Source organism: Camponotus floridanus, unplaced genomic scaffold, assembly GCF_003227725.1.
Source record: "Camponotus floridanus strain SB8 unplaced genomic scaffold, Cflo_v7.5 scaffold27, whole genome shotgun sequence".
Taxonomy (NCBI): Eukaryota; Metazoa; Arthropoda; class Insecta; order Hymenoptera; family Formicidae; genus Camponotus; species Camponotus floridanus.
Window position 1 is genome coordinate 436,413 of NW_020229403.1, and position 27,395 is coordinate 463,807.

At 34.7% G+C, this 27,395-nt stretch overlaps 1 protein-coding gene across 13 annotated transcripts; it reads right to left on the reverse strand.

The window, feature by feature from the left end:
* Positions 1-37: 37 nt before the first annotated feature.
* LOC105248267 (probable phospholipid-transporting ATPase IA) lies at positions 38-27,275 on the reverse strand. 13 transcript variants are annotated; one of them, XM_020026574.2, is made up of 23 exons: positions 26,880-26,970; positions 26,679-26,775; positions 16,127-16,511; positions 10,377-10,612; positions 10,063-10,161; positions 9,874-9,984; positions 9,538-9,785; positions 9,016-9,296; positions 8,646-8,940; positions 8,324-8,556; positions 7,874-8,250; positions 7,635-7,772; positions 7,364-7,516; positions 7,098-7,295; positions 6,899-6,998; positions 6,558-6,802; positions 6,358-6,483; positions 6,110-6,250; positions 5,907-6,025; positions 5,612-5,746; positions 5,424-5,528; positions 2,436-2,533; positions 38-1,550 (listed from the first exon to the last, which is right to left on the reverse strand). In XM_020026574.2, the coding sequence occupies exons 3-23, from the start codon at positions 16,494-16,496 to the stop codon at positions 1,405-1,407; spliced, it is 3,954 nt and encodes a 1,317-aa protein (XP_019882133.2). In that variant the 5' UTR covers positions 16,497-16,511; positions 26,679-26,775; positions 26,880-26,970; the 3' UTR covers positions 38-1,404. The 13 variants fall into 13 exon arrangements, with proteins under 13 accessions (XP_019882133.2, XP_011251252.2, XP_019882132.2 ...); XM_011252950.3 differs by lacking the exon at positions 26,679-26,775 and having other exon boundaries at positions 38-1,502; positions 26,880-27,274; XM_020026573.2 differs by lacking the exon at positions 26,679-26,775 and having other exon boundaries at positions 26,880-27,274.
* Positions 27,276-27,395: the final 120 nt, after the last annotated feature.

Here is a 27,395-nt window from a genome sequence, read left to right on the forward strand (position 1 = left end):
TCACAACTTGTCGTTAAAGAGAAGATGGATTAAGATGATCTTTTTATCATCGTTTTATTCCGAACATAGTGTATACAATTGTTACTTTACACATGTTATATGTATATATATATCTCTATTAAATTCCTCAGTCATAAACTTAAAATAGAGTGTACCATGATGGGCGGAAGAGTGATTCTTTAAACTGAAAGATAGATATTGGACTGAAAGATAGATATTCGATCTTGACTAGATAACAATGCAGTTTTTCGTGAGTATGTATAGTAATGAGATATACGTATATATGTTATTGATTAAAAAAAAAAGAGAAAAAGTAACGAAATATGTACATTCATGTAGAACAAGGGCAACAGTCTTTTTCTGGCACAAAATCGAACATAATCCTTCATCGAGCATATCGCGATCGCAAAAGCTTTTTCTTCAACTTTGGAAATGTATAAATTCTTCTTTTTTAAATGTATACATATATGCATATATGTATGTATATATACATATACACACACACACACATACATATGCACATATATAATATATATAATAGAGGTAATAACTTGCAATTCCAGAGAGAGCTTCTGGATAATTATCTCGAAAAAAATCTCTTTACACATATATATATAGAACAAATATATACATATATGTATATCAACATTCAAAGATCGCTGATTACAACTTGCGCAATTTCGTACGATTTTTACTTCTCGACAGAAATGTGTCTTGCTCTCACATTGTACGAGAATAGACGTAAAAGCCGTTTTACCGGTGCATAATAGGATTTTGCACGACTTTGACACTAATATGAAATGCATTCCCAAATGCATCGCGACGAAACGTAGCCGCATCGTCGAAATCCGCACGAGTACGTTGCTATTCAATACTTTTTAAGAACAAGAGGTCTCTACGATATTAGAATAAAATTTCACGGAGTATCAAAATAATTATTCATGCTAATATATATGTCGAAGTTCTCTTCTACAAATTGATCGCAGTAATTCAGAGAGTAATTCTTTCGTTTGAACATTAACATTATCAACCCTTAATTAATCGCACATCAATCCTTAATTAATCGCATTTTTTACGTCTAACGTGTAAATTTAGAAATATATAAATTTCCTTTTTTTTCCATCAATAAAAATCTAAGTTAGATTGTTTATTGCTCGAAATTAAAAGATCACATCAAAATAAAAATAAAATTATCAAAATTTAACTTAACAAAACGCGATTGATTAAGGATTAATTCTTTCTTTTGAGTTTTCATGGCATTTTCTTAAGCCTATCATTGATCCATATCGAATATCGATCAATCCTCTGGAGCATCGCTCGTAAAACGAGCAGAAACGATCTCTCTCAGGCCGCTTGAAAGAGCAGCCAGCATCTTCTTGCCGCATGACGGCCACTCCGTTTAAATCACATGCCGCCGGGCTTCGGAAGATTTGTGTCGTAGGCTCTGATCACGTCCGTCTGGGTTACCGAACCACCCTCCTCTTGAGAGAACGCGAAACCATCTGCATCGCGCAGCATGCGCAATAACAAAGGTCGCAATTCGTTAATTTCTGCCGTAAGAATGTCCATTAATTGAGCATGCAAGATGCAAGGAAAATTATGAAGAGTCGTATCTAGCGATGGGCATTTAATTTTTTTCTTCTTCTGGATCTTCAAGTAATTCAAACGAATCATAAAGATTTCGAAGATTGTTAAAAATGTTTATATATTTGAATAAAATACTCGAAATTAAATTAGTTAAACTCTAAATTTTTTTTCAAATCTATCAGTCCATCGCTAAACGCGTTTATGACAGTTAGAAATTGAAAATTTGAAATTATATTAATATATTTATCGATTTTTAATCAAGCGCTAATATTTATATAGCAAAGATGAAAGATTTTCTAATTTCAAATCATTCTACTAATTAAGATTGTAGCAATATATATATAAAAAGTGTTCTAGAAGTGCCGCATTTCCTTTCGTTAATATTGAACAATCTATAAATTTTAAAGAACAAAATAAGAAGAGAAGTGCGCGACTTCCAGAACGCCTGGCATAATTAATATGCATCTCGCGGTTGCTAAAAAAAAAATATAATTTTCAACTATAAGTAACACGGTGCAAGTGCGAAAATGTGCATTTAGTTGTTAATTCGTCGAAAACGAATTCTCTTTCGGAAAGTAGTCAATACTTTAGGACGACGATAAAATAAAGCTTATACGGACGGACGAACGGACGAGAAACAGAAAGCCGTGAGAAATTAAGCGCGTGCTCAGGTGTGGAATAAAGTACGAAGAGACATTAGATAAAATTTACCTAGTAAGAAAGAAGTTCGCGAAGTATATAGAGTTATGAGGGATAATATGACCGAAGGATATTAAGAGAAAACCAGGTATCGTAAAGAGAAATTTTCCTGGCGAGTTATGTGAGTGTCTGTGGAAAAGACAACTTACGTGATAGCTCCACCTCGACATTGACTCTGGAGGCGGCATTCGAGCGCCTGGTGAAAACATTTTTAACGTTTTTCAGCAGCCTCGCCGTTTCCGTCAATCTGCAAAGCCGGGCATTCAGCAATAATTTATGGATTCTCGGCTTTGGCCAGAGAAAACACCCTCTCATGTCCAAATTACATGGACACAAACGACGAACTATAAATCTTTTCAATTTCTTTTTTTCTTTATCTTTTAATAATTTTACCCTCGGAATGCTCGATCAATAATAGCTCCCAATTTCAACGCGAGTTTCATATAATTTCTTTCACGCCGACGTCGATTACATATGTGATAATAAGTGCGGTGCATTTATGGTGCAGAAATTAAATAAGAAAAAAAAAGAAAAAAGAAATGTGAAAATTAAACGTGCCTATGAAGTGTCTATGAAGTTACTCTCGAAGATTGATCCTCTTCATCTGAAGGGATTAATGAAATTTTAATTAAAACATGCACATTACTGAGAAGCTTAATACGAATGCAATTTAAGCGAATATATATATATGTGTGTGTATGCGAATAAAATAGTTATATGCACACTTATTCCGTTTAGGGAATCGTCTTGAGCTGCATCGAGACTTCGTGAGGAATTTGCGTGACTCGCATTTTAGATCGCTGTGCTGTGCTCGGCTTTTACAGCGGAACATCGGACGGTCATGCGTTCCTGTTAATCGGCCATGTGTTTTCGCTTGTCGATAGAGAGTGAGCGGAGAAAAATATAAGTGGAAGATGCGCACTGTGTATACATTATGTACTACTACTGGGAGGGGTACTTACACCTCGCGAGATCGGCGATGGCATGCACAGACCTGCACGGGGTACCACGGAAGAGAGCATATCAAAAAGAAACCGCATTAACAAACGGCAATTTTACGGTACACCGTGAACATTAGTATAATACACAGCGATACACACTACTAATTCTACAAGCGCCGTTACTTGAAGAGAGTGCTCTACGGGCTTTACTTTATAATGCCCCATGATTCTCTCAGTTGCGTCTTTATCACGAATGGAGGTCTGAACGTAACAAATTTAATCTAACTCGAAATATTTTTTTGTGCACGTATGTATACAGAGGAAAAAAATACGGGAGGGATTAGTTTATTATTTAAAATTATGCGCTCTGAAACATGTATTATAAGCGAATAAGGTGGTGAAAATTAATTCTTCTTAAGTGATAAATGTAATGTATGTAAAGAAAATTTTTAATTAAAAATAATAAAGGTATCCCGTTAATAACAATGATAATATAATAATGGGTGTTTTTCAATAAGCGACACAGAGGACACAGTATAACACAGTGAATCATTTCATCCTTGTTTACATTTGGCAACCAACAAGGATGAAGTGATACACTGTGTCCTCTGTGTCGCTTGCTGAAAAACGCCCAATGATAATATAATAACAAAAAAAAAGAAAAATTATATCAGATATACACAATGGAACCTGTCATATGTCATCATATTATAGTACATTATTTTTCATTTACATTTATTTTTCTTTCCAAAGTAATGGAAACTATTGACTAGAAACGAAAGAGAAGCTACTTTTCTCGTTTACAATTTCTTATTTACGATTTTTTCAAAGTAATATAAACAATTGACTAGAAACGAAAGAGAAGCCATATGAAAGGTTCTACTGTAAATAATAGACATAGCAACACATATTTCGTAAGCTCCAAAACATGAATATTGTATATAAATTAAGCAATATATAATTATAATATATTAATATGTATAATTATATTAATATATAATTATATTAATATATAATTATTAATTAATTACATCGCTCTGCATTCATTAAATATTATAAATATTAAAAAAATACAAGAAATATATAATTATATACATAGTTTTTAAATTAAATAAATAAATAATAATATTTCTTTTCAAGCCAAGAATATAAATATTTCCGAGTCTATGCAGAAATACGTGAATGAATGATTTACAAGACATACACATCTATATGCGTCAATAGATATCGTTCAATATTATATTATACAAGACTTATCGCGCACTAATAAATCATGTACTCAAGAGGAATGTATGTGAGGAAGACGTAGTAATCGTATAAATTGAAACGCTTACTAGCTTGGCACTTTAGGAATATACAGGATGGACGGACTGTTCAGGAATATGGAATTTGAATTGTTTCGGATGATGCATGCTCGGAATGATGCGTAAACCACGAGCCACGTGCTACAAACGGAAACACTCTCAGCCTATTGCGTCTTCGTCGCGGATAGATAAAGGTCCAATATCGACTTAACCATCGCTTCGTTGACCTCGATCTCCTGTTTATAATTCATATTTATCGACTCAATTTCACGAGGCAATAATATTAATAAGCGATATAAAACGTTTTGCCTTTTAGATTGCACTCCGATAAACAATTAATATGTAAACGAGCACACAAACAACGATGTTATTTTAGGAAAATTGTTAATTATATATATGATCGTTAATTATATACATGTTGATCATATATAACCAGATCATATATAACCAGATTAGATTAATGATTGATACATACATGCACCTAAATGCACCAAAAAATAAAATTTCGTCCATGATTAATCAGACCACCCATGTATTGTAAATTTGTTCTATAAATACATAGTACATAATATGACCTAGAAAGCCATGCATAGTAAGTTTTAATCTCAATCAACACAATAAAACATATATAGTTACTAGAATGGTTCATGCTTTTTTAATATTAAACTTTGCGATAAACCTTTTAAATATAATCAAATAAATTAAAATGATAAATGGAGAGTCTTTTTGTTTTTCAAATAGCCCAAATTGTCGGTTTTAATAATAACATAACGCAACTTTCATCTTAGACTTTTTGATTTAAGTTGTTAAAAAACATCTTTTCTATTATCTAAGATGCAATTTAATATCCCCTATATGTTAGTTTTAATAAAAACAAAATGGAATCACTTACGAGCTTCTGTAATCCTGGTTGCTGAATACCTCACCAGGATCGGATTTCCTAATTTCATTTTCTCGGGCTGCTTCTGTCACCGATTTCCATACTGTATTCATTACTCTGATAATAAAAACAATTACATATTGATATATAAAATATGCATCCTGTCTATATTTAAGCATAGCATTAACTAATTAACTCACGCATTTACTGTAACATCTAACAGCAATACTGCCGTTGGTATTAATATAAGTCCCAGCCAAAAAACAGGCGACGAAAATAACATCTTGTCATTGCCTAACATCACAGCGCCGACATTTAAGACGGGCCAAAAATTACTACAACAATAAATATATATTAAGAATATATATTATGTATGAATATATATTATGTAATCTATATATTAAGAATATATATTATGTAATCTATTAACGTATGTCTCGAAAAATTCTATAATAATATGTTATAGGAAAATAGATATATTTTTTCTTCTCTTACCTATATATAAAAATAAATAAGAACCAGAGTATAATAGATCCCCAGGTTGCTAAATGAGTGACCCATGTCCATGAGTTTATTATTAGACCTGCCTTCGCGCATACTGTTACTACAACATACTAATATAATAACATAAGAGTCACACATACATAAGAGTCTCTCTCGTGGTTTATATAATGTAAAAAATATTGTATGATATTTACAGTATAAACAAAGTTTCCTAATAAAAGATAACCGCCGTCTCTACCGTTTCCCCAAGCTACATCCTGTTTGAGAGCCATAAGCGGCAACCAATAAAGTAACGCCGAGTGAAATAGTGCATTCATAATCCATATCCAAAATATCTGTATAGATAAAAAATATATAGATATGTAAAGAAATTGATATTGAAAATCTCGATTCTAATTATGTATCACAATTTGTATAGAACTTGCATAGAACTTGTACTTACTCTAATACTGAGAAACGAGTCGCCGTTATTCTTCGTCGCGTATAATGCTGGATGTGCTAAGCGAGTTTCTGCGGAACATACTTTGTCAAAGAGACCCATAGCTAATGGAGGCGCAGCGGTGAAAACCTAGGAGAAGTATCAAATCATTGAAAATTAATTTTATTCTTTAGCAAAAATATCATACGATTTATGAAACTTACAACGTTATAAAGTCCAATGGACCATCTTTCGAAAAGAATTTGTCCGGACCAACCGGAATAAATGGCAAACCATAATTCAATAACATATAGACAAATGTTCTTGTAAAATGAGTATAAGATTAATTTACACATTCTACTATAATTCCAAGAACCGTGAACGAATAATAGACGTTTCAAAAAACGAAACTGTGCGATGGAATAATCAGAGGCACAAGCTGCTTGAAGGCCTTCGACACCCGAGATACCTACAAGAATCCAAATATCGCGGTATTTTAATAATCAAGAATATTTTCGACGAAAAATTGTGAGCTATATACGTGTTTAAATATATTAAAGCTTACCGATGCCAATATGAGCTTTCTGTATCATAGCCACATCGTTCGCACCATCCCCGATTGCAAGAGTCACGGCTTTCTTGTTACTCGTAATTAAATCAACTACCTAAATATAAAGAAAATAAAAACATAACGATAGATTATAATCGATAGATTAAACTTTACTGGACAAGTCTCCAAATTAGAAATTAATAGTAAATCTCACCTCAGCTTTTTGTATCGGCGACACTCTGCAACAAATAACTACTTTGCAAGCTGAACACAATTCCAGGAAGTCCATTCTAATATCACAAGACAAAGCGTAATCTAACGTACTGCCATCTATAATTAGAGCCACATCGTTTTGGCATTTTAAGTCTATCCCAAAATCAAGGCAGCGTTGGATGATAACTTCTCTCGTTTTCTATAAGATACATAAATTTACATTGAGCCAACCGTGAGACTTAAAATGTTGATGAGTTGTTTACTTACGTCTAAAGAAGATTCATTGATTATATAAAGAGGCATTCCATGTGTTATTAGCTTGCACGAATAACCGATATTTATGGCGGTCTCCTGTTTATCTCCTGTCAACACCCAGACTTTGATATCAGCTTGTAAAAGAGCTTGTATCGTTTCCGGTACCTGAAATTATGCAAATTGTAATATTATATATTATTACAAAATTATATAATTTTAACATGTTTATCTTTTTAACAAATTGATATAAGAAAGAGAAAGAGAGATTAAACATTATTTTTACTTGATCTTGCAATTGATCTTCGATCGCAGTTGCCCCTAATAATGTGAGTTTAGTTTCAATAAGATCCGCAGCTTGTTCCAGCATATTTTCACGATTTATCATACTAATCGATGCTTTATGATATAATTCGCACCACCGCTAAACCAAGAAAAATGATTACAAATGATAAATATTGATACTTATAGACTGGCTATTTTTCAAAATAAAGGAGAGTTTCTATCTATCTTTTCTAATCTAACCTGATAAACGTTTTCAGGTATTTCCGCAGCAGCAAAACAGAGCGTTCGCAATCCTTCGCTAGCGAACATTTCCAAATGCTCTAAAGTCACCTCACGAAAATCATCTACATGTTCTTGGTCAAGATCGCTAGTTTCTAAAGGAATTGGTGTTAATCTCTCATAGATTACAGAATCAGCACCTTTACAAAGAATTTTAATTTTCCCCTCGGGAGTTCTCATAACTATCGACATTCGCTTTCTAGCTGAAGTGAATTCTATTACATTTAGTATTTCGTATCGTAATACTTCGCCTAGAGCTATGATTTCCACGTAACTGGGCGTTCGTGTATCGAACACGTAATTAAATTTACGTGCTCCGTCTACTAACGCCCTTTCATCTAAAAAAAAAGAATATAAAGTAAGCTAAATATATATACATTATACTCGAATATTTAGATAAATGAGATTTACCTGGAGATGCAGCATGATAAATGATAGAATTATCTATTTTTTCGGGAATAACTGTATGACAAACTGATAGCATGATCATGAATTCGTGAAGTACAGCCGCATGCTCTGCTTTCTTTTTGTCTATAGAATTCGAAGAGTCCTGCATGGATCTTCCTTCGACAATATCTTTAATTAACTCACAACTGTGTGTGTTATCGCTTGTGCTTTCATGATCGTTTGAAGGAATTGGCAAACTATAAAATATTTATTTTCTCGAAGAATACACGTATTTAAATTATCAAATGCTACAGCAAAAAGACTATATGTAGTTGGATAAACTTACTCGTACAGTTTTCCACCGACCGAACATCGTTTGAATTCCATAACGTTTTTCGTAAGAGTACCAGTTTTATCCGTGAATACGTAAGTCACCATTCCAAGTTCTTCGTTTAAATTACTCGTACGAGCCATTGCTGGAGTATTCGTCTCCGCATGATACATTTCTATGTCCATGTTAATAAATGTGGCTTGAACGAATCTCACCACTTCGAGCGTTACTTGTAGCGATATTGGTATTAAATTATTGAAGAGAATAATAAATGTTAAAAGATTAAACGCAAAGTTCTTAGTCATTTCCTCTGCAATGAGAAGATAGATAAAAATTTCGAGTATCTCCGCGAAAACATGTGCGATGAGTGCATGTGTATATTTACCTTGTAAGCCTAAATACCAGAGGCCGTCTTTGTTGGCGTTCGTCCATATGACGTTGAATATCGCAGAAAGAATGCACAACAGAAGAAGTATGAAAAATAGCATCAGTATCTGCGTGTTGATCAACCGATCGAGGGTGGAGCGTTTCAATGGCGCTGTCGTGGTATTATTCTGCATAAGTTTTGTATCGTGCCCCGTGTATATGACTATGCCGAATACCCATCGTGTGTTCCGCAACATCGCGCCACGGAGTAATAATTGATCAGGCCCTAAAGCTACGCTCCTGTGAAAGAACAATACTTCTTGTGACGTAACGACACATTGACGCACAACGAGACAAGTTGAAAGATGAATAACAAACTCTGTGTGTGATATGAGGAATAAAGCAAGCCTAGATATGAACGTAACTTTCATTAATATCGGAAACAAGTAACGAGATAAACTGACGCAAGGAAAACGTGCAGCAAACAAAGCGTATTATGATGTATTTAACACATGTCTGTATATGACGTATATATTCTTACTGCTTATTAGTCTCTCGTAAAACTCCGTGGAACTCGTACAAATGCCTGTTGGGCGGCTCGCATTGAACGTTGGCGCGAAAATTCATCAATTCCGCGGTATCCAAAAGATTGGCAGTGTCAGGATGGGCTTGTCGTATCTTCAGATTCGTCTCGCCGTCCAAATTGGCGGTCTCTATAAAGGACATACTCTGTGGCTCCGATGACGACAGCAAAACCAGGTCAGCGGGGAAGAAAGTGTTGTTATGAACCTATGCATATTAAAGAAAGCGATTCTAGCTCGAAGGACATCGATTGATTATTAGCAAATCAATAATTCTGACGAAAATGAAAAGCAACCTTAACCACATCGCCGACGGCCACGGCGCGCCATTGTATCCACTGCCAGCGCCCATCTCTCAGCACCTCCACCTCTCTCATATTTATTTCATCGTCCGCTCTGTGCCTCTTCTAAAAATTACCGGATTTTTTTATTTATTGTTAGAATAGCAATACAAAGAAAACGTAATTAATGTTTTAAATACGCACAACATCTTCAACTATCTCCTTTAAAGCGGATACGCTGAGGATGAAGATCAGTGGAACTAACGTTGTCCAGCGTCCTGTCGGAGACACATCTGGTATTTGCTAAATTTAAATTGGGAAGCATGTTAAAAATTTGTAAAATTCGAATATTGCCTCAAGATTTAACGAGAACACATAAGAATTATTTTTTTATCTTAAATCTAGTTGTAAAAGAGTATTTATGAAAAATTTGTGCTAAGAAATTTCGATAGTTTTTGTTCTCTACGCTCATTACAATTGTAATATTTGTTGTAACTTGGGTTATATCTATAAACTACCTGCATAAGTGCGATGAACAGGAAGAAACAGTTGCTGTAACGACGGAATTGCTCAAACAGGAATAAAGGTATGAACGAGAGAAATGAATACTTCGCAGTCGTAATGTGATTATTTTTGTATTTTGCAGGCTGATGAGGTGCGTTGACAAAAATAACTCTTTCTTCACCGTCAATGTATTGCGTAGGTGGCTGGTCGTCATCCTGCGAGCCACCATTTTCCGTTCTTACCGGACCAACTATGACATATACAAACAATAATGCTTGTTAATTTTATGCGTATTTTTTGACGTAATGCATAGATATAAAAAAAGAGAAAAAATCTATAAAATCTATAAATAAAATATATATAAAATTTATAAATCTCTGGAGTGGATTTGATTTATTTTCAATTATTTATTTTCAATTTTCTTTTTAAAATCAAAATTATAATTAAAACAGCTAATTTTATATTATATTATATTTGAATAAAAGTCGATGATATTTTTTCTATAAAGGTTTTCCCACAAGTTTCAGATTAGTTTCTTTCTGTTCCCCAGTTACAGAAATACACACTCAATAGTACAAAGGTCAGTGTAAAAAAAAGAGACACGCTATTTTATCAAAGATTCTGATCATAAGAATGTATTATATCCAAGAAAATGACACTTGTGTATCATATATGCACGGATATTTTTTTATCTTATAGCCTCTGGTTGTATAATGTTCCGCCCACGATTGGTGAACTGACAGTTATATTGCGATCTGAACAATACGCAAGAAACGATCGCTATAAAAGTATTATACGCGACACGCTAAACTTATTGTTAGAAGAAGTAAATAATACAGGACATGGATATATCCTCGATAATGCGCATTAAACGCTATTTATTTTTTTTTAACAATCTATACTTATCATTTATATCGTGCGTATAAAATAATATTAATCTTATGTTAGATAAAATATCGTTATCATTTTCCTCTTTATTCCTTTGCTTCTCAGAAAATTAAGAATTAAATAGAAATCATATATTTACTACCTATATATTTTACTACCTTTACTACCTATAGATTTTGATAAAACTCAAAATATAATAACTTTTACGTATTTCATTAATATAATATTGCTGTGTAAATAATTGAGAAAAATAAATAATATTAAAACCTAATTAATAATATATGAAAAATGTAGTGTATATTTTTCTATTATTTATATAATAACATATTTATATAATAATTTTCTATTACTTATATAATAACGTCATAATCTTCAGCGTGAAAATTTATAGCTACAATCCTAGAAAAAATGTAGTGTATATTTTTCTATCATTTATATAATAATTTTCTATTACTTATATAACGTCATAATCTTCATCGTGAAAATTTGTAGCTACAATCCTAGAAAGAAAGATAGGAGATAATGCTTATCAACAAAAAAATAGAGTGCGCTTATAATAAATCATTATTCAATTTTTATTGAATAGTTCAATCATGTTGTATGTAGACAAAGTTGTGTGTAGACAAAGATTAGATTTCGTATAAGAAGTTCTTTTAAAATTAATCACTTCAGATTAGAATCGATACGTACACACAATGCCTGTATTATATATGCAGATACTATGCACTTACTATGCTTGTATATTTATAGATATATTTCTCAGAATTGATACAAGAAATAAAAAAATTATAAATTCTTATTTAATCTCAACATTATTATTAATTTTATTAAGTTTGTATTATAAGATACTGCTAGAAGATATTTATAAAACGAGAGTTTCAATAGTTTAATGAAAATTGTCTATGCTTTTTAAAAAAGCATAGACAATGGTAAAGATACAAAAGTATTCTTTTTTTATAAAAAAAATCCGTAATTCTGCTTTCTACAAGAATTATTCTGCTTATTATTAATTTTCTAAGTGATAACTTTTACATTCTTAATATCTACAGCAGAATATTTCTTGTAGAAAGTAGAATTACGCATTTTTTTTATTAGTTTTTATTTAATTAGTTTTTATTTTATTTAATTAGTTTTTTTGTCAAGTGAAGATAAATGCGAATCAGATCTATATTAATAAAAATTTTTTATTCTGTAACTAGTACATTTTTTCTATTAATTAAAAATTAATATAAAATTTAGTAACATTTGCATTTCTAAAGTTTTCGTTTTAAAAATGTCATATATCAATTTGAGTTAAAAAAACTAATATTATATTGACCTCATTTTTTAAACCATAATTAATTAAAGCAAAAATATCTTTTGCATTAAATTGTATAAATATATTTTAGAATTAGTTATTTTTACAGTTTTTGCCAATTTTATTAATATAAAAATTTTCAATATTTATTATCCAAGCAATTTTTACTCCGACTTACGGGTCTGGGCATGCAGATAAAGATGCACTCGGGATCTGAGCTCGTTGAACCACTGTACCAACTTCGTGGCCGCGACTTCCATGATCACTCGTCGTAAAATCCGTCACACTTATGTATATCTCACATGTCATCGAGACGGGTTGTACGTCCGTCCTGATTCATATTTAATCTCTGCGAATACGAGAGCGTCTTACACGTGCACGCGAATCGGAGCTACGGCCGGATCGGAGCATTCGATACAACGGGCAGGAAGCTCGTTCGCGTCAGTCTAATATAGTAGCAGGTTAGATCGCCTCAATGTACATATATATATATATACACAAGCCTTAATAATAAATAATTTCCCTTAATTGCATCGATCATCGAGACACGCGTCACGTCGCGTCACGACGCTGACGTCAAAGCCGGTCGCGAGGCGAGGTGCGTCGTTATTTGCCACCACGTCCATTTCATGGATACAATTCGACACGACTTCCGGCCGCCTCTCGTCGCACTTTTGAGGTTATGCACGAGCGCGATGAAGCCGACGACGTTTGCGACTGACGGGAGACGAATAAACAGCTGATCTCTTACTGCGACTCAATTACACACTCGTACACTCGCGAGACGAATGCCGAATGACAAGTGTCGTGCCCGCGAGTGTTTACGTGCGATAAAAAAGACTCGACGTGACGCAACGTCGTGCGACGATAACGTTGACATCACGTGCTCGCAGCGCTGTGTACGTTATACAGGGTGATCCGTATACGGTGATTCCGACATACACTGTCTTTCCGGAAACTCGATCATCTAGCATTTCAACTATATATTTCGAAATATATGGCATGTTAAATTATTTCTGTCAAAAAAATCATCTTAAAATTAATTGAAAGAAAAGTTAAAAAATATATTATCGATGTTGAAAAATAATGCATTAGATGTAAGACACCATGTATAATGCGGTATAACATTTGGGAATATCTTAAATGACTTACGGATAAATTCTGTGTAGTTAATTAATTAACAACCGACAAATAATGACAAAAGGGAAATGTAAATAAAAGTGAATAATGGAGCGCGAGTCGAGATGTTTAATTATGCCGGTTATATATTGATTTTCCAAACCTACACAGCGACGACGTAACGACGCACTACGCCATATGTTTTTATTCGGGAGATAACATAATTGCGTAATATATGGTTGCGCGATAGTGGGGTGTCGCATAATCCAGGCATTATTATATCCCATCTCCCTACGACAGGCTCGCACGCGAAGCGTTTGCGCTCGTTTATTTGACGATCATCTCGTTAAAACGTCGATTAGCATTTCCGTCGTATGAACATTTTGCTTTTTTTTATGCACTTAAGACATAAAATATTCATTCGTCAATGTATTAGAACTAATATGAATGTTAGAGCGATTATTATTTATGCACGCGATTAGCAAACAATAGAGGAAGAGAAATTAAATGATTTGCATTTATATTTGCGTTTATGTAAAAGGAAAATAGAATTGCGTGACACACAGTCTTCAGTTTTCAGTCTTCAGTTTTCTATTTTAGGAAATTTACAATTTTGTTTACGTCGAGTTTTTTTCGATAATATTTTTTCCTCATAGATTAGATGTTATAGTAGTAGCTATAAATATGTACATACATGAATCTCGCGTAAGGCTGAGGAAAAATTGTGTTATACGAGCAGCAGAAGCCGAATTATTTATAAAACGAGCATCTCTTTCGTATTCAATCTTCATTTTAACGGTACCAAATTTATCCTACAAATTACTTTATATTTTTTTTCACGTACGATCTAATATTCACAAAAATCAACTTCGCAATAATTCAATTAAATTCCGATCGTCAGTAACTCGTTCGAATGGGAATTTCGGACGCGATATTTATTTCCTATCCCAAAACAAACCTGGTATCTGTCAGTGCACTTAGAGAATTCTTTCCCTTTTTATCTTATCTTTCCTGTTTTCTTCCCCTTCACTTTCAAAAAATATCCAAACGTAAAACACTAGTCTCGAAAAAATCGCGCGAGCGAAACTAAAATCCTGGACAAACGAATCGGCACGTCTCGTCTCTGGCGATCGATCGAACGAGCCCTCTTTCAAGGCGAGAAGCCAGGTCTGTAGCACATCCGCCTGGCAATCGATCTCTCACCTTTTCCCGTGCGAAAGAGGAGTCGTTCCTTTTACACACGCACTCGCACGTTACTTCCGCAATTTTCTGAACGATACGGAACGGAACGGATACCGCACGCGGTACGATCGCGCTCTCCCAAGTCGGGATAATGATCCGTCCGAGAGGGTCTAGCACGTCATCGCACGTCGGAAGGAGCCTCCTCTCTCTTGCCACACCCCTGCCGACGACGATGACGCGTCAGGCTACATGCCACGTGCGTCGTTAACGCGCACACGCGCCGCGACATCGATCGCGTTACCGGGAAATCCGCACGCGGGACGCATCGCTGTTAAATGCGGCGTGTCCAATGCGGCGCCCTAGGTGATGCTCTCCTTTTCTCTTATTTTTCTAGCGACAATTTCACCCCTTGTGGTGATTGGCACATCGAGATCGACCGTGGCTTTTTTTCGCGCCGCGACGCAAGCCCTTGCCCGGAGGCACCGAAATTGTGATAAATAATGGAATATAGCCTAACTCCTTAATCGTGTAAAGTAGGATAATTTCCAAGAAAATATCCAAAAATTTCGGGGACGAAATCATCTCTCTTCTGTCTCGCGATTCATTTATCTCCTTTCGCGACTTTACTTTTTTAATTATTTTTCAGCAAAATTTGGCGCCTGCAGCCGATGCGGCACTGTCCGAGGGGTGGCCAGAGAAAATGCGTCAGTGAAATGTTCACGTGTTATGTCGCAAAACGCATGCGCCCATCGATGGCAACAAGTTGGTGTCAGCACCGACCGTGCTCAGGAACCGGGACTGCGATCCGGAGCCAAAGGATGGGAGAGCGTGCGACGGCATGATGACTATATAAGTTATCGATAGGCCAAGGACATGCCGGCGACGCGCCACAACGGGGTGGTTCTCTACACTACACTAAACAGCTCGTTTGGCGCCGTTCAGCAAACATTTTACGAGATAGAGTTTACTTGAGAAATATGACTTTTAATATCGAAACGTTAAGGCATGTGCACACATAATTTAACATCAAAGTTTCTTTTTTGACGAAAATATCGAAGAGCTTTAATAACTTTTCGATTAAAACGCATGAAATTGAAAACTTGAATAACTTGAATAATATCCCTATTATTACTTGTCCGCCTTGTGTGGACTTTGCGATAAAAAGTTTCATAGATTATCTAATAGAGTATAATTATAAGTCCCTCCTTTGGAATTATGTATGCTGAATAATGTCTCTAATGACTTAATGGCTTTAATGAATTAATTTGCTCGACTTACTCTCGGAAGTCGACTCCGGCGAGCCGGTCTCCTGGAGCTCGATGTGCTCCCGCGCTCTCCGTCTGCTGCTATTACGCGTGATCGGATCCAGACGGAGGCCGATGTTGTCGACATTGTCGATGTCCCCAAGATCGATGGGGCTGCCGATGATGAAGGGCCCGGTGGATTCTTGTTGCGCGCCATCGTTCGATCGATTGCTCGCGGGCGACACATTGTTACGAACATCATTGTCGTTGCCATTGTTGCTGATATTGTTGTTGTGCGAGGGTGTATCGTCCATATGAGGTATGGAAGAGAGGTCCGGCGGTGTGAAGGGTCGCAACGGGCCAGGGCTGGGAACCCGGGGGTTCCCTCTGGCAATCGGTTGCATTGACTGTGCCGGCGCCTGAAACAAGCCGGCGACATCGATCGATCTTTATACGTGATCTAACGTATACGCATCGAATGCGTAATAATGATGAGAAAACAATACGTGTGAAAGAGATAAATTAACTCGTCTATGCAAATTTTTTTCAGCTCTCAATTGATTACTCATCCGCATCTATTTTAATCGCCCTTTCTTCTTTTTCTCTCATGTTCTCGGAATCTATCCATGTAGGAACCTGTTACAATGAAATCGCAGACCTGTCCTTAATTAAGCATGCAACGACGACATTCCTTCAGTGGTACATAGATTTTACACATAGTGTAAACACATTGCCCGTATATATGTGATAGAACATATCTAGAATATATCCGATGACCCTGAAAGGAATCGTACTAACTCTCAGTCTCACGTGGCACATACGTCACGGTTCATTCACCCGCTATTGTTTCGCCGTATACATCATGCATGATGTAATAGTTCCATTTCTAGAAATATTCCGCCTCGACAAGGTAAAACTGATTGAGCCGCGGTGACCTGATTTATTCGTTTCCCTGAAGTGACCGGAATTGGCAAGCTTTCGAAACGAAGTTGAGTTATACAGAGGCGAACAAAGTGTCCTATAGAAATCAAAATTATATGCACGTTTTAGAAGTTAAAAACGATAGGAATATTAACTTTCTTTTTGTTTGTCGCGATATTTTTGTGTTATATATTTTTGATTAAATTTCTTTATAACACTTGCTTTTGTGTTATAACATCCGACAGAAAAAAAAATTTCCAAGACTTTTTCATAGATAATCTCATAATTAATTATAAATTAACAATTAAATTTCAATTAACATCATTTAATTCGCCATTTCTTTCTAGACTTAACAATAAGCAAAAATATGTTGCGTGCTATTAGGTTGTTCTAGAATTATGTATGCATTTGATACAAATAGTGCCGATGATTCTTAGTAATGATAATGATAATGAATTAAACGATAACTCAACGATAACTGCAGATAGCTTAGAATGTAACTTATAACTTTTATATGTGTGTGTGTATTATTCACATACACATGTTTGACTTATACGAATGTATAAGCAAAATTATTTCAGCGAAATGGATGGAGTATGATAACAAATATAACAAAGTATCGAGAATATTTAATTGGATAACCTTGTATGTTCCGTTTAACGAATGTTTTAAAAGAATTATGTCTAATAAAAGTAACGTGTCTCCTTCGGGAACGCAAGTTAGTTTTTCGACGAGGTACGAGATCGATCGCGAGCATTTCCACGGTTGCATTTTTCCACAATAACGATAAGGAATCTTCGAAATAGTAATGTCAGAGTGGTATTACGTAAAGCTCAACAAGCATATTGCACACGATTACGTGCATTGAAGTTAAAATGCGACATTGAAGGATTTCACCGATCTTTTTATTATTTTATATTTATATAATCGCGATGGCAGTAAAATGCATATCGATAGTAGATAAACATAAATAATAAAATGAAAATTTAAAACATTACATACAACGAAAAAAATATATTTTGCGAAGATATTCTTTTTTTATTTTTACCGCATGTTTTGCAAAATCGTAATAATTCGTTCCGCAAATGTGCACAAGAATGTCAAGTCGGACTTTAGTCAGTTTTTTCGTATAGCATAAGCAAATATAAGAAGTGCCAATGAAACGCTCAGGTAAATTTTCTATGAGTGTTTTTTTATGAGAGTTTTTTTTGATGAGTTTAGAATTTATTGGACAGGAGATATTTTCATAACAAGCGAAGTTTGCACACGTCAGCGACAAATCTATCACAAACTTACCTCGCAAATGGTATCCTCGGTTACGTAAATTCGCAGCATGTATTTATACATGCTATTATCGGCTGAATATTTTTAGCCGACTTAGACAGTATAAGATAAACAATTATTTATTATCAACTGTCAGATGTAATAAATCTATTATTCGAGAAAAAGAAATTCGACGAAATCATTAATATATTTTATATATCTATCATAAAAGATTACTCACTACTATTAAACGCGTCGTCCGAGGCTGATTTTTGGACCTCGTTTTGAAATCTCTCAAGATTAGTTGCTCATCAAACTTATTGTCTCGCTTTATCGTTGATTCGCGACTGACAATAATTCATCATTTGGGAGGCTTGCCAGAGAGATCAAATAAACTAAGTAAATTACACGATGATTGTCAGGAATTGTTTCATTAGATACTTTGTACACTTTAATGTAACACGCACATGCGCACATAACAAAGTACATGCGAATGGTTGGGACTAATTGCCATTCACTAATTGTTCCGATATCATATGGAAGTGATAAAAAAAGACGAAAAATTTCCGATGACACTCAACAAGTATAACTTTAACTTCCTTTTTGCAGAAAATCGTGGCTATGATGGAAGACTTTTGTGCGACATGTTGATTAATGAAGACGATTGCCATTCAATAAGAAAATGATTAAACAAATGATTGAAAATTTCACTTTCATCGAAAAATTACTGAATTTTTTCGGTAAAAATAGAAAAATGTAAAGTCACCCTTGATTAAAAATTTTAAAAAATTAATTATTGCTTAAGGCACTTTTTTATAACTTGATAACAGTGCGTTTTATGTTCCTTTATAATCATTTTTAATTTTATTTTATAAAAATATAATAATTTAGGATGCTGACTGTGTTCCACTTAATGTATTTCACTTGCATTAAAAATGATTGTCGCTATGATTTATTAAGTCCACTTAGGTCTATTAAAACCTATTAAGACCACAATAACTGCAGCACACTGCAATAAATGTTGTATAAAAAGAAGTTTTTTGAGATGAAGAATCGTCAAACGATTAAGACATCGTTCTTATCACGACTAGAAAAAGGCACTTATCACTGGAAGAATAATGAACAACCATCGGCACGTACTGGTCGACACTGCGAGTAAAACTGCATTCGCGCGCGCGAACCGCATCGATTCGATTCTTTCCGTGAATTTCTGCCAATCGTGGGCGTCGGAAAAAAATCGCCGTCATTTATATTAACAACGAATGTTGTGGATGTTCCAGTTTTCTAATCATCGTGTAGAGAATACAGGGATTATGACGGCGGCATTGGATGCGCGGGAGCGGCTTTTTCACGGGAGGACCGTCCAGAAGTCACTGTTAGAATTCCAACGTGATAGCAGCAAGGTACGGCCAATAGGAGCGAGCGAATCGATCGATAGTACAAGACACGAAGTTTCGATAAGATCGAGATTTCTATGGCGCTACCTGACTGTCCGTTTGTATACATTGTGTGCACCGAGACCCTGCACTGTCACAAATTCCTGCGGCTATCTTTGATAGATAGATCTTAGATTGGGATATCAATGATCATATCTCTTTGTAATCAACATGAAAAAAAAAAAGAATGTTTGCAACTTGCAGTTTAAAAAAAAATGGAACCAATTAGCTTTAAAACTGACATTTTTTTCCTACATAAGAGAAACCATTAGACATTTTATATTTCATAAGAGACACTAAATTAAGCGACAATATTTTTATTTTTAATTATTGCGTTACGAAAAATTATTCGTGTAGATATTTTAAAAATGTACGTCAATTTCTTTATTTGAAAGGAAATGGCGGAATAAAACAAAGTAATGAAAAAACTTGTACAAAAGATAATAACAAATTCATTAAAGAAATCTGAATCAGACTTAGGAGTTCTTAATTATTTCTATTGGCGTGATTGAATGCCATTCCATATGACGCTTTTCTAGAAGTATCGATGACGTAAACCCTCAAGATAAGATTTCATTTGATTGTCGAGTGCAATTTTATTAACCTTTATATTTGCGCGATAATTCTGTTTTAATAAATAAAGAGAGTATGTTAAGGATTATCTTATAATTCGCTTATAAATTATTTCTTCGTTTAAACTTAAATAGAATTTCGATCGTCTATCTCTCATTAAACTATAATTTCAGTGATCATTCTTATTCGTTGCACAGAAGCTATTTGTCTATAGCTACAACCTATTCTCATCGCGTATTAAAATTGCAATAATCGCTCAACACGAGAAAAATTACACGTGCTACTTCTCAAAAACCTGCGACAATTTCTACGGTGGAGGGGGAAAGACACGAAAGATCCGCAGCGCGAAACATTAATAACGCAAATACGGTATCAGGTGAATAGGTCATCATGATGAACAGAAGTGCAATGACAGAGTGCAAAATGGTCGATATTATCGACGATACTCCTTTCGCGGCAAGGTCATCGTAGATCGGTCAGGATCGTCGGCGGTAAAGAAACGTTGAATAATTGAATTTTATCGAGTTGATAATGAGACCGTGAAGTGCGGCCTATATGCGTCAGTTCGCTCCGTTCTCGAATGTATTATGAAAGGACGCCCTTTTGCAGGAGCAAGCGGGTGTCTTTAAAAACACCTCTGTGTCCCCTTTTAAAAGAGCATTCACACTCGGCAGCGACCGGTTGTCGGAAATGTCGGCTCCCCAGAGTGATGCTTCCTTTTCGCGTGCAAAATAGCGAAGTAACTTGCCTCCATACTTGCCCGACTTATCGAGCTAACCGATCGCAAATTAACACTTCCGTTATGCCGCGTTATGCAAATAAGCCGACGTAATTAACGAGACATAGAGGACGCAATGCGAAAGATGATCTTCAGGATCATGCACAATTTTCTTCCTTTCAGCGCAAGAATTTAATAATGTATATTCTATTAATTATTATCGCGTATTATAAGCATTAAATTGTTTAACTTTTTAAATATGCTGTACTTTTTATTATAATTTTAATTACAATAAAATACTTGATATATATATTTTCATAGAAAATGCTACAATTGGCATTTAAAATCTGACAAGTATTAAACAAACATCAACTAGAATCAAAAAAAATCTTTTAATTGGCCAAAATGAGGATACGAAGAGGTGCGGCTGTCAACCTGATCGCGGACGAGCATTGATTCCATAAGAAGGTGTGTGCTGTACATGTGTACGTGTTTGCAATTGATAATGATGCGAATCTATCGATAGGCCGCACGTAATGCCACACCCTTCTTCGAAATGAGGCCGCATGACCTTTGCCATTATCAAAAGGGCTCACAGAGTGAAATTAATGCAAAGGATTGTTACTTCAGAATGAGTATGATCGTTATCGACTATTTTGTCGCAAATTTTACGATCGTAATCTCCCTCTATTTCTTGCTACAAAATTATTCATAAATGTTAATTGTGATATATTTATGCCTTTATTTATTTAATCATTTTGAATAAAATATTCAATTTTAATATATGTAATATATCTAATTTCATTATAATTTGCAGTAAATTTGTTTCACGATAAAAATTGCATGCATGCTTTTTAATCAGTGAAAGATAGAAACATCAAGGCAAAAATATTCCGTACGGTAAGACAGGGAATTAAAACTTCTACTACTTGGAGTCAATATGCAAGTTCGCGCACAGCAATAAACAATCGCGCTTACGAAACTTTAACCATATATATGAGTCGATTATATAACTTGCCGCTGCTATCGAGCAATACATTTTTACTCGTATTATTTCTGTGAGCATAGTCCACAAATTTAAATTCAACAATTCGCGTGACATTACTTGTCACGTTATCCGTCATGAACGAAATTTGTGCGTGTGTAAAAAGAAAGAAAAAAAATAGCCAATAATCCTTTCAAGTCCACATGACGATCTTTTTAGACAAAAAGCTTTTGTCGGACATTTGGGTCATCAGGTATCCACATTAGCCGCACCCCGTAAAATCACAAAGATTTTGTCGATCCTGTCCAGTTGCTATTTATCTTTCTGTCTATCTTTGCGAACTAATGAAAAGAAATTGTTGGCATTGGGATACGCCTAGTCCGATAATTATCTCTACCATGCTATTCCTGAAAATGCAGAGGAACCACGCAAATGTAAATCGAAGAACAAATAGTGTATACGTCATCGTTAATGTGAAATTGAGCACAGTTACACAACATATGCTCCAAGAATAATTTCTCGATTGACTGCTTTTTGAAAAATAATCACGACTCTACGAATTATTTATATCTATTCAATTAATTTATTTTAAAATTATGTGTTTGTTTTTTTAGATATTTACAGATTTTTTTGAAAAAATTGAATATTTAAACTCTCTCGCGTTCTTTTAATTTTTCAATAATTCGGTTATTCGGTTGTGAATTGACTTCAATCGTGCGTGCCATGAGATCAGCAAAACATACTTCTGAAACTGGCATTTTCATGAAATATTTTGATTGCCAACTCGGACAACTAGAGATTATCTGGAAACAGGTTGAACACGAGAGGCAATATCAACACGTTATATGAATACGAGTATGACTGGATTTAATTTTGTAAACATTGAATAGTTCATTCGCGTGGAAAATCGAATTTCAAACGCTGAGCCGTCATCACATGTTTGCGCTCATTTACTTTGGCAAGGAAATTAAGGATTTTAACTTCAAACAGCATTAGCTATTTATATTTAATATAGTGTTTTTCTTCTTGAAATTAAATAAAAATGATTGATAACACGTTTCATTTATCTTTACATATTTTTCTACTTTATATTTTTATAAAAAGTTGAAAACTAATTTACTACAAGAATCATTCAGAACATTTATGTATATTCTTCTCTATCTCATTCAATTCTTCGTAAATTTGACACAGGGAACGCGGAGAAAATAACTATAATATTCAAGCACTATAATATTAAAGCATGTCATAACGGCTGCTCCCATTCTTTATAAAAATAACTTAACATAATTGAAATATCCAGAATGGAAAATTGATGTTTAGCTCATGAAAAAAGAATATTATAGCCACCGTATCGCATAATTACAATATATTAAAAGTAGATGGAATGACAAAGTCTATTTTAATTAATTTACATAAAACATCATTAATAATTACAAGCTTATTACACATATACATATGCAAGCAATATTTTGTAATTAGAATAAAATGAAATTCTGTTTTTGAGACAGTATAACGTCACGATCAAATCGCACACCCACATATACTCACGAACATAATAATTGTAATAATTAATATTATTATTAATATTATTGTAATAATAATTGTCTAAATAAAATCAAGACATGGGAAAAAAGAAAAATATAATTTTATATTTAGTAGAGGCGAATTAATTTTACTGCGAAACGAGATGTAAAAAAGCACAATATTCACGCTTCTCAAGTTTCAAGAGACGCGATGTTAAATAACTCTTAAAAGCACCAGTAGCATGTAATTTCATGTAATAAAGAGTTTTATAGATACAGAAAAGGAAAATTTTAATTAAAAATAAAGGCATGGAATTGTGAAGCTATATTGGGAACAGACCTAATAAATTTCACATCATAAATAAAGCATTCTTCGATAATATTGACGATTATTTTGTTACAGAACGCGGGATTATCGTTTGATTAATTTAAATTATGTTTTATTATTCTGTTTTATTAATCGAGAATTGATTGAGAACCGGTTCTGATGTAAAATGTATCGGACGTGGATTTTTCCACGGGAAATAATTTTACGCTAGGTAACGCGAATTGTTCTCGAGACTGTAAGTAATGTGACTGTAAGTAATGTGCCTGTAAGTATAGCGCTCCGGATTTAATGTAATGGTTGTTTTTATCGATCATTCAGGGCGTAGTTGCTTCAAGGCTGCAGATTCAGGTTTCTGAATGAAAGAAATAATATAGAGACTTTATCGATGCACGTCGTTTATGTTTAAGACTCGTTATGTCGAGAGAAAGTATCGGTTCTTCAGCAACACATTATTTGCACGAACGAAACCGCTGCTTGTCCTCGTTCAATCAAATATGAGACTAATATTCAAGAAGCATCGATACGCTTGTGACATTAAAAAAGTTAATAATTGCTTCAAGCTGTGAAACTGTAATATTCTATACAATTTTACGATATCCTTTTTAATTCCTCAAATAATGATTGCTGTGTATATTTGAAATTTATCTCGCTCATCGCGATCGATATTACAAATATTCAATATTTTAGCGGAAGATAGAATACTAGTGATATTTAATGCAAATTGCATACCGATAATGCATCAAATTTAAGTATGCCCGGCTGCTTGAACAAACGCTACAACGATAAGACAGGTCAGGGAAATCGATGCATTATGCAACAAGTAGTCAGTTGCAGTGACGTTATGCTTAGGGCGATAATCACGAGAAAATTCCAATCACAAATATTCAGATAAATTGTCGAGAAATCATTCGCACGCAACTGATAGAATATGTCTCTTCCGGTATGTATATCTGTCAATAACAAATGATCATCAAATATATCTAAAGTGTTTACGAGACAATTCAATTGTGAAAAGCTAACTGTTAAACGCTTGTTGTTACGAAAAAGTATCGCAAAGTATACTCTGTCAATTATAACTATTTATTGAAATAATAATTGATAGAAAATAGTTTATATTCTTTAATTATTAAATTATTATTAATTATTATCTTTAATTATTATTAAAATATGTTTTATTAAGCAAGAAAAGAGAGTAAAATCTTTCTCTGCCAAACTATATTAATTTCTATCTTTCCATTATATTTGCATTTAATTACTTTATATATTTTATATCTAATTTAATATTGATGATAAAAGTTCTTAAAGTTCAAGTTTTTCATTTTCACATATTCTTAAAAGTATAAACTAAATTTATATTTTTTCATTCAGTCTCAATAATATATAATACAAAACACGATAATGGTATAAAAATAAAATCAGTTGACACATATTAATGTCTCGCGCGCGCGTACGACTATAAAGATATACATATATTTCTGAGTCAAAGTAAAAGTAATGCTCTAGAAAAAGAAATGAACGCATTCTCCGCTGAATTATTACCGAGTATTATTTTCTTATGTATTGTATTAAAAATGCATATAAAATATAAAATCTATTTATGTGTATGTGTATAATACCACATATATCAAATACGCGTAAGCCATTTTCAGGCACGATAAAAATGCCAAGGATAACACCTGATAAATATTCACAAGGGCAATTATTCCTCAGTATGCGTGATCCTGATTTTCGATCCTGCGCGAGTATTTAAACTGTAGAAAGTGAAAAAATAATATGTAATCTTAACAAAACATTTATCATACATCTCGAAACTAAGCATTACATCCCAGATAATCATATAAGCGGATTATGAACAAAATTAAGATAAATCAGAAAATTCTTGGATTTACAAAGTCCCAAAGGAAAGTACTTGGAATTCCACAGAAAATCGTACAGAGAAGCAAAGAATAATTTAAAAAGAAGCTAATTAAAAAAATTTAAAAAAAGAAAATGCTTATTTTCAAAGGACAAAGGAAAAAAGAGTCGCCTTATTCGCGTCGCAGCTAAGGCCATGACTGCTAAATATTTACAAGAGCAATTATTCCTCAGTATGCGTGATCTTGATTTTCGATCCTGCGCAAGTATTTAAACTGTAGAAAGTGAAAAAATAATATGTAATCTTAACAAAACATTTATCATACATCTCGAAACTAAGCATTATTTCCCGGATAATCATATAAGCGGATTATGAACAAGATTAAGATAAATCAGAAAATTCTTGGATTTGCAAAGTCCCAAAGGAAAGTATTTGGAATTCCACAGAAAATCGTATAGAGAAGCAAAGAATAATTTAAAAAGGAGCTAATTAAAAAAATTTAAAAAAAGAAAATGCTTATTTTCAAAGGACAAAGGAAAAAGGAGTCGCCTTATTCGCGACGCAGCTAAGGCCACGACTGCTAAATATTTACAAGGGCAATTATTCCTCAGTATGCGTGATCCTGATTTTCGATCCTGCGCGAGTATTTAAACTGTAGAAAGTGAAAAAATAATATGTAATCTTAACAAAACATTTATCATACATCTCGAAACTAAGCATTATTTCCCGGATAATCATATAAGCGGATTATGAACAAGATTAAGATAAATCAGAAAATTCTTGGATTTGCAAAGTCCCAAAGGAAAGTACTTGGAATTCCACAGAAAATCGTACAGAGAAGCAAAGAATAATTCAAAAAGGAGCTAATTAAAAAAATTTAAAAAAAGAAAATGCTTATTTTCAAAGGACAAAGGAAAAAGGAGAACGCCTTATTCGCGTCGCGGCTAAGGCCACGATCGCTTGAAATCCGCCACTGACACTTACATATCGTGAGCAACGGGTGGTCTTGACGTGTCCTTACGTGGGCGCCCTTCGTCCTACATATATGCTACGTGCACTTGACATCTCCCACTGCCGCGTTCTAACCTCAAATCCCATCGCACATATATAGACGCGCACATGCACGCGTCGTAAGGGAAGATAAGGAAGAGAAAGAGAGAGAAGGAGATAATAACAAACACTCACCCGTGCGTAGTCGCGTGTCCGCATTGACTATGCCGTCGCACACATACCGCCAGCTCGTCAGCATTTCACAGCGTCGGGAGATAAATCCGCGCGTACTCCAAGGAAACGTCACACGCACGCACGCACGCACACGAGCGCGCTCACACGCGCGCGCGTGCGACCAGCCGCCTCGGCTCGGGCCGCGACGCGCTCGGCCGCATGGGGGAGACGCGCGTTGTTCGAACGAGAGATGATCGACGTCTATGACGGTGATGACGGGAAAGTCAAATCGTAATTCGAATCGCCGCGTCCGCGCGCGCGATCCGCGGCGGCAAACTGTTGCGGAAAATCGCGAGCGCTCCTCACGAAGCTCTCGGCGCGTTGCTCGTCACAGGCGGGATACGTCCCGACTGGATGTAGAGACTGTCACCGTAAGACGCTTGCCTCGACGACGACCTTACGCGGATATTTATTATTAACTCTCCTCGGAGCCATAGGCGGGAAACGCGGTCGCCCGCTCACTCGTGTCGCCGGATC

What these genes read in the sequence shown, in the direction of transcription:
- LOC105248267 (XM_020026573.2), bottom strand. Translation starts at nt 26,903, where the DNA reads ATGCGGACACGCGACTACGCACGG. An exon ending in CCGTCGGCGATGTGGTTAAG is followed by an intron (nt 9,786 to 9,873) that starts GTTGCTTTTCAT and finishes TAATATGCATAG; the next exon opens with GTTCATAACAACACTTTCTT. An exon ending in CTGGTATTTAGGCTTACAAG is followed by an intron (nt 8,941 to 9,015) that starts GTAAATATACAC and finishes TTCTCATTGCAG; the next exon opens with AGGAAATGACTAAGAACTTT.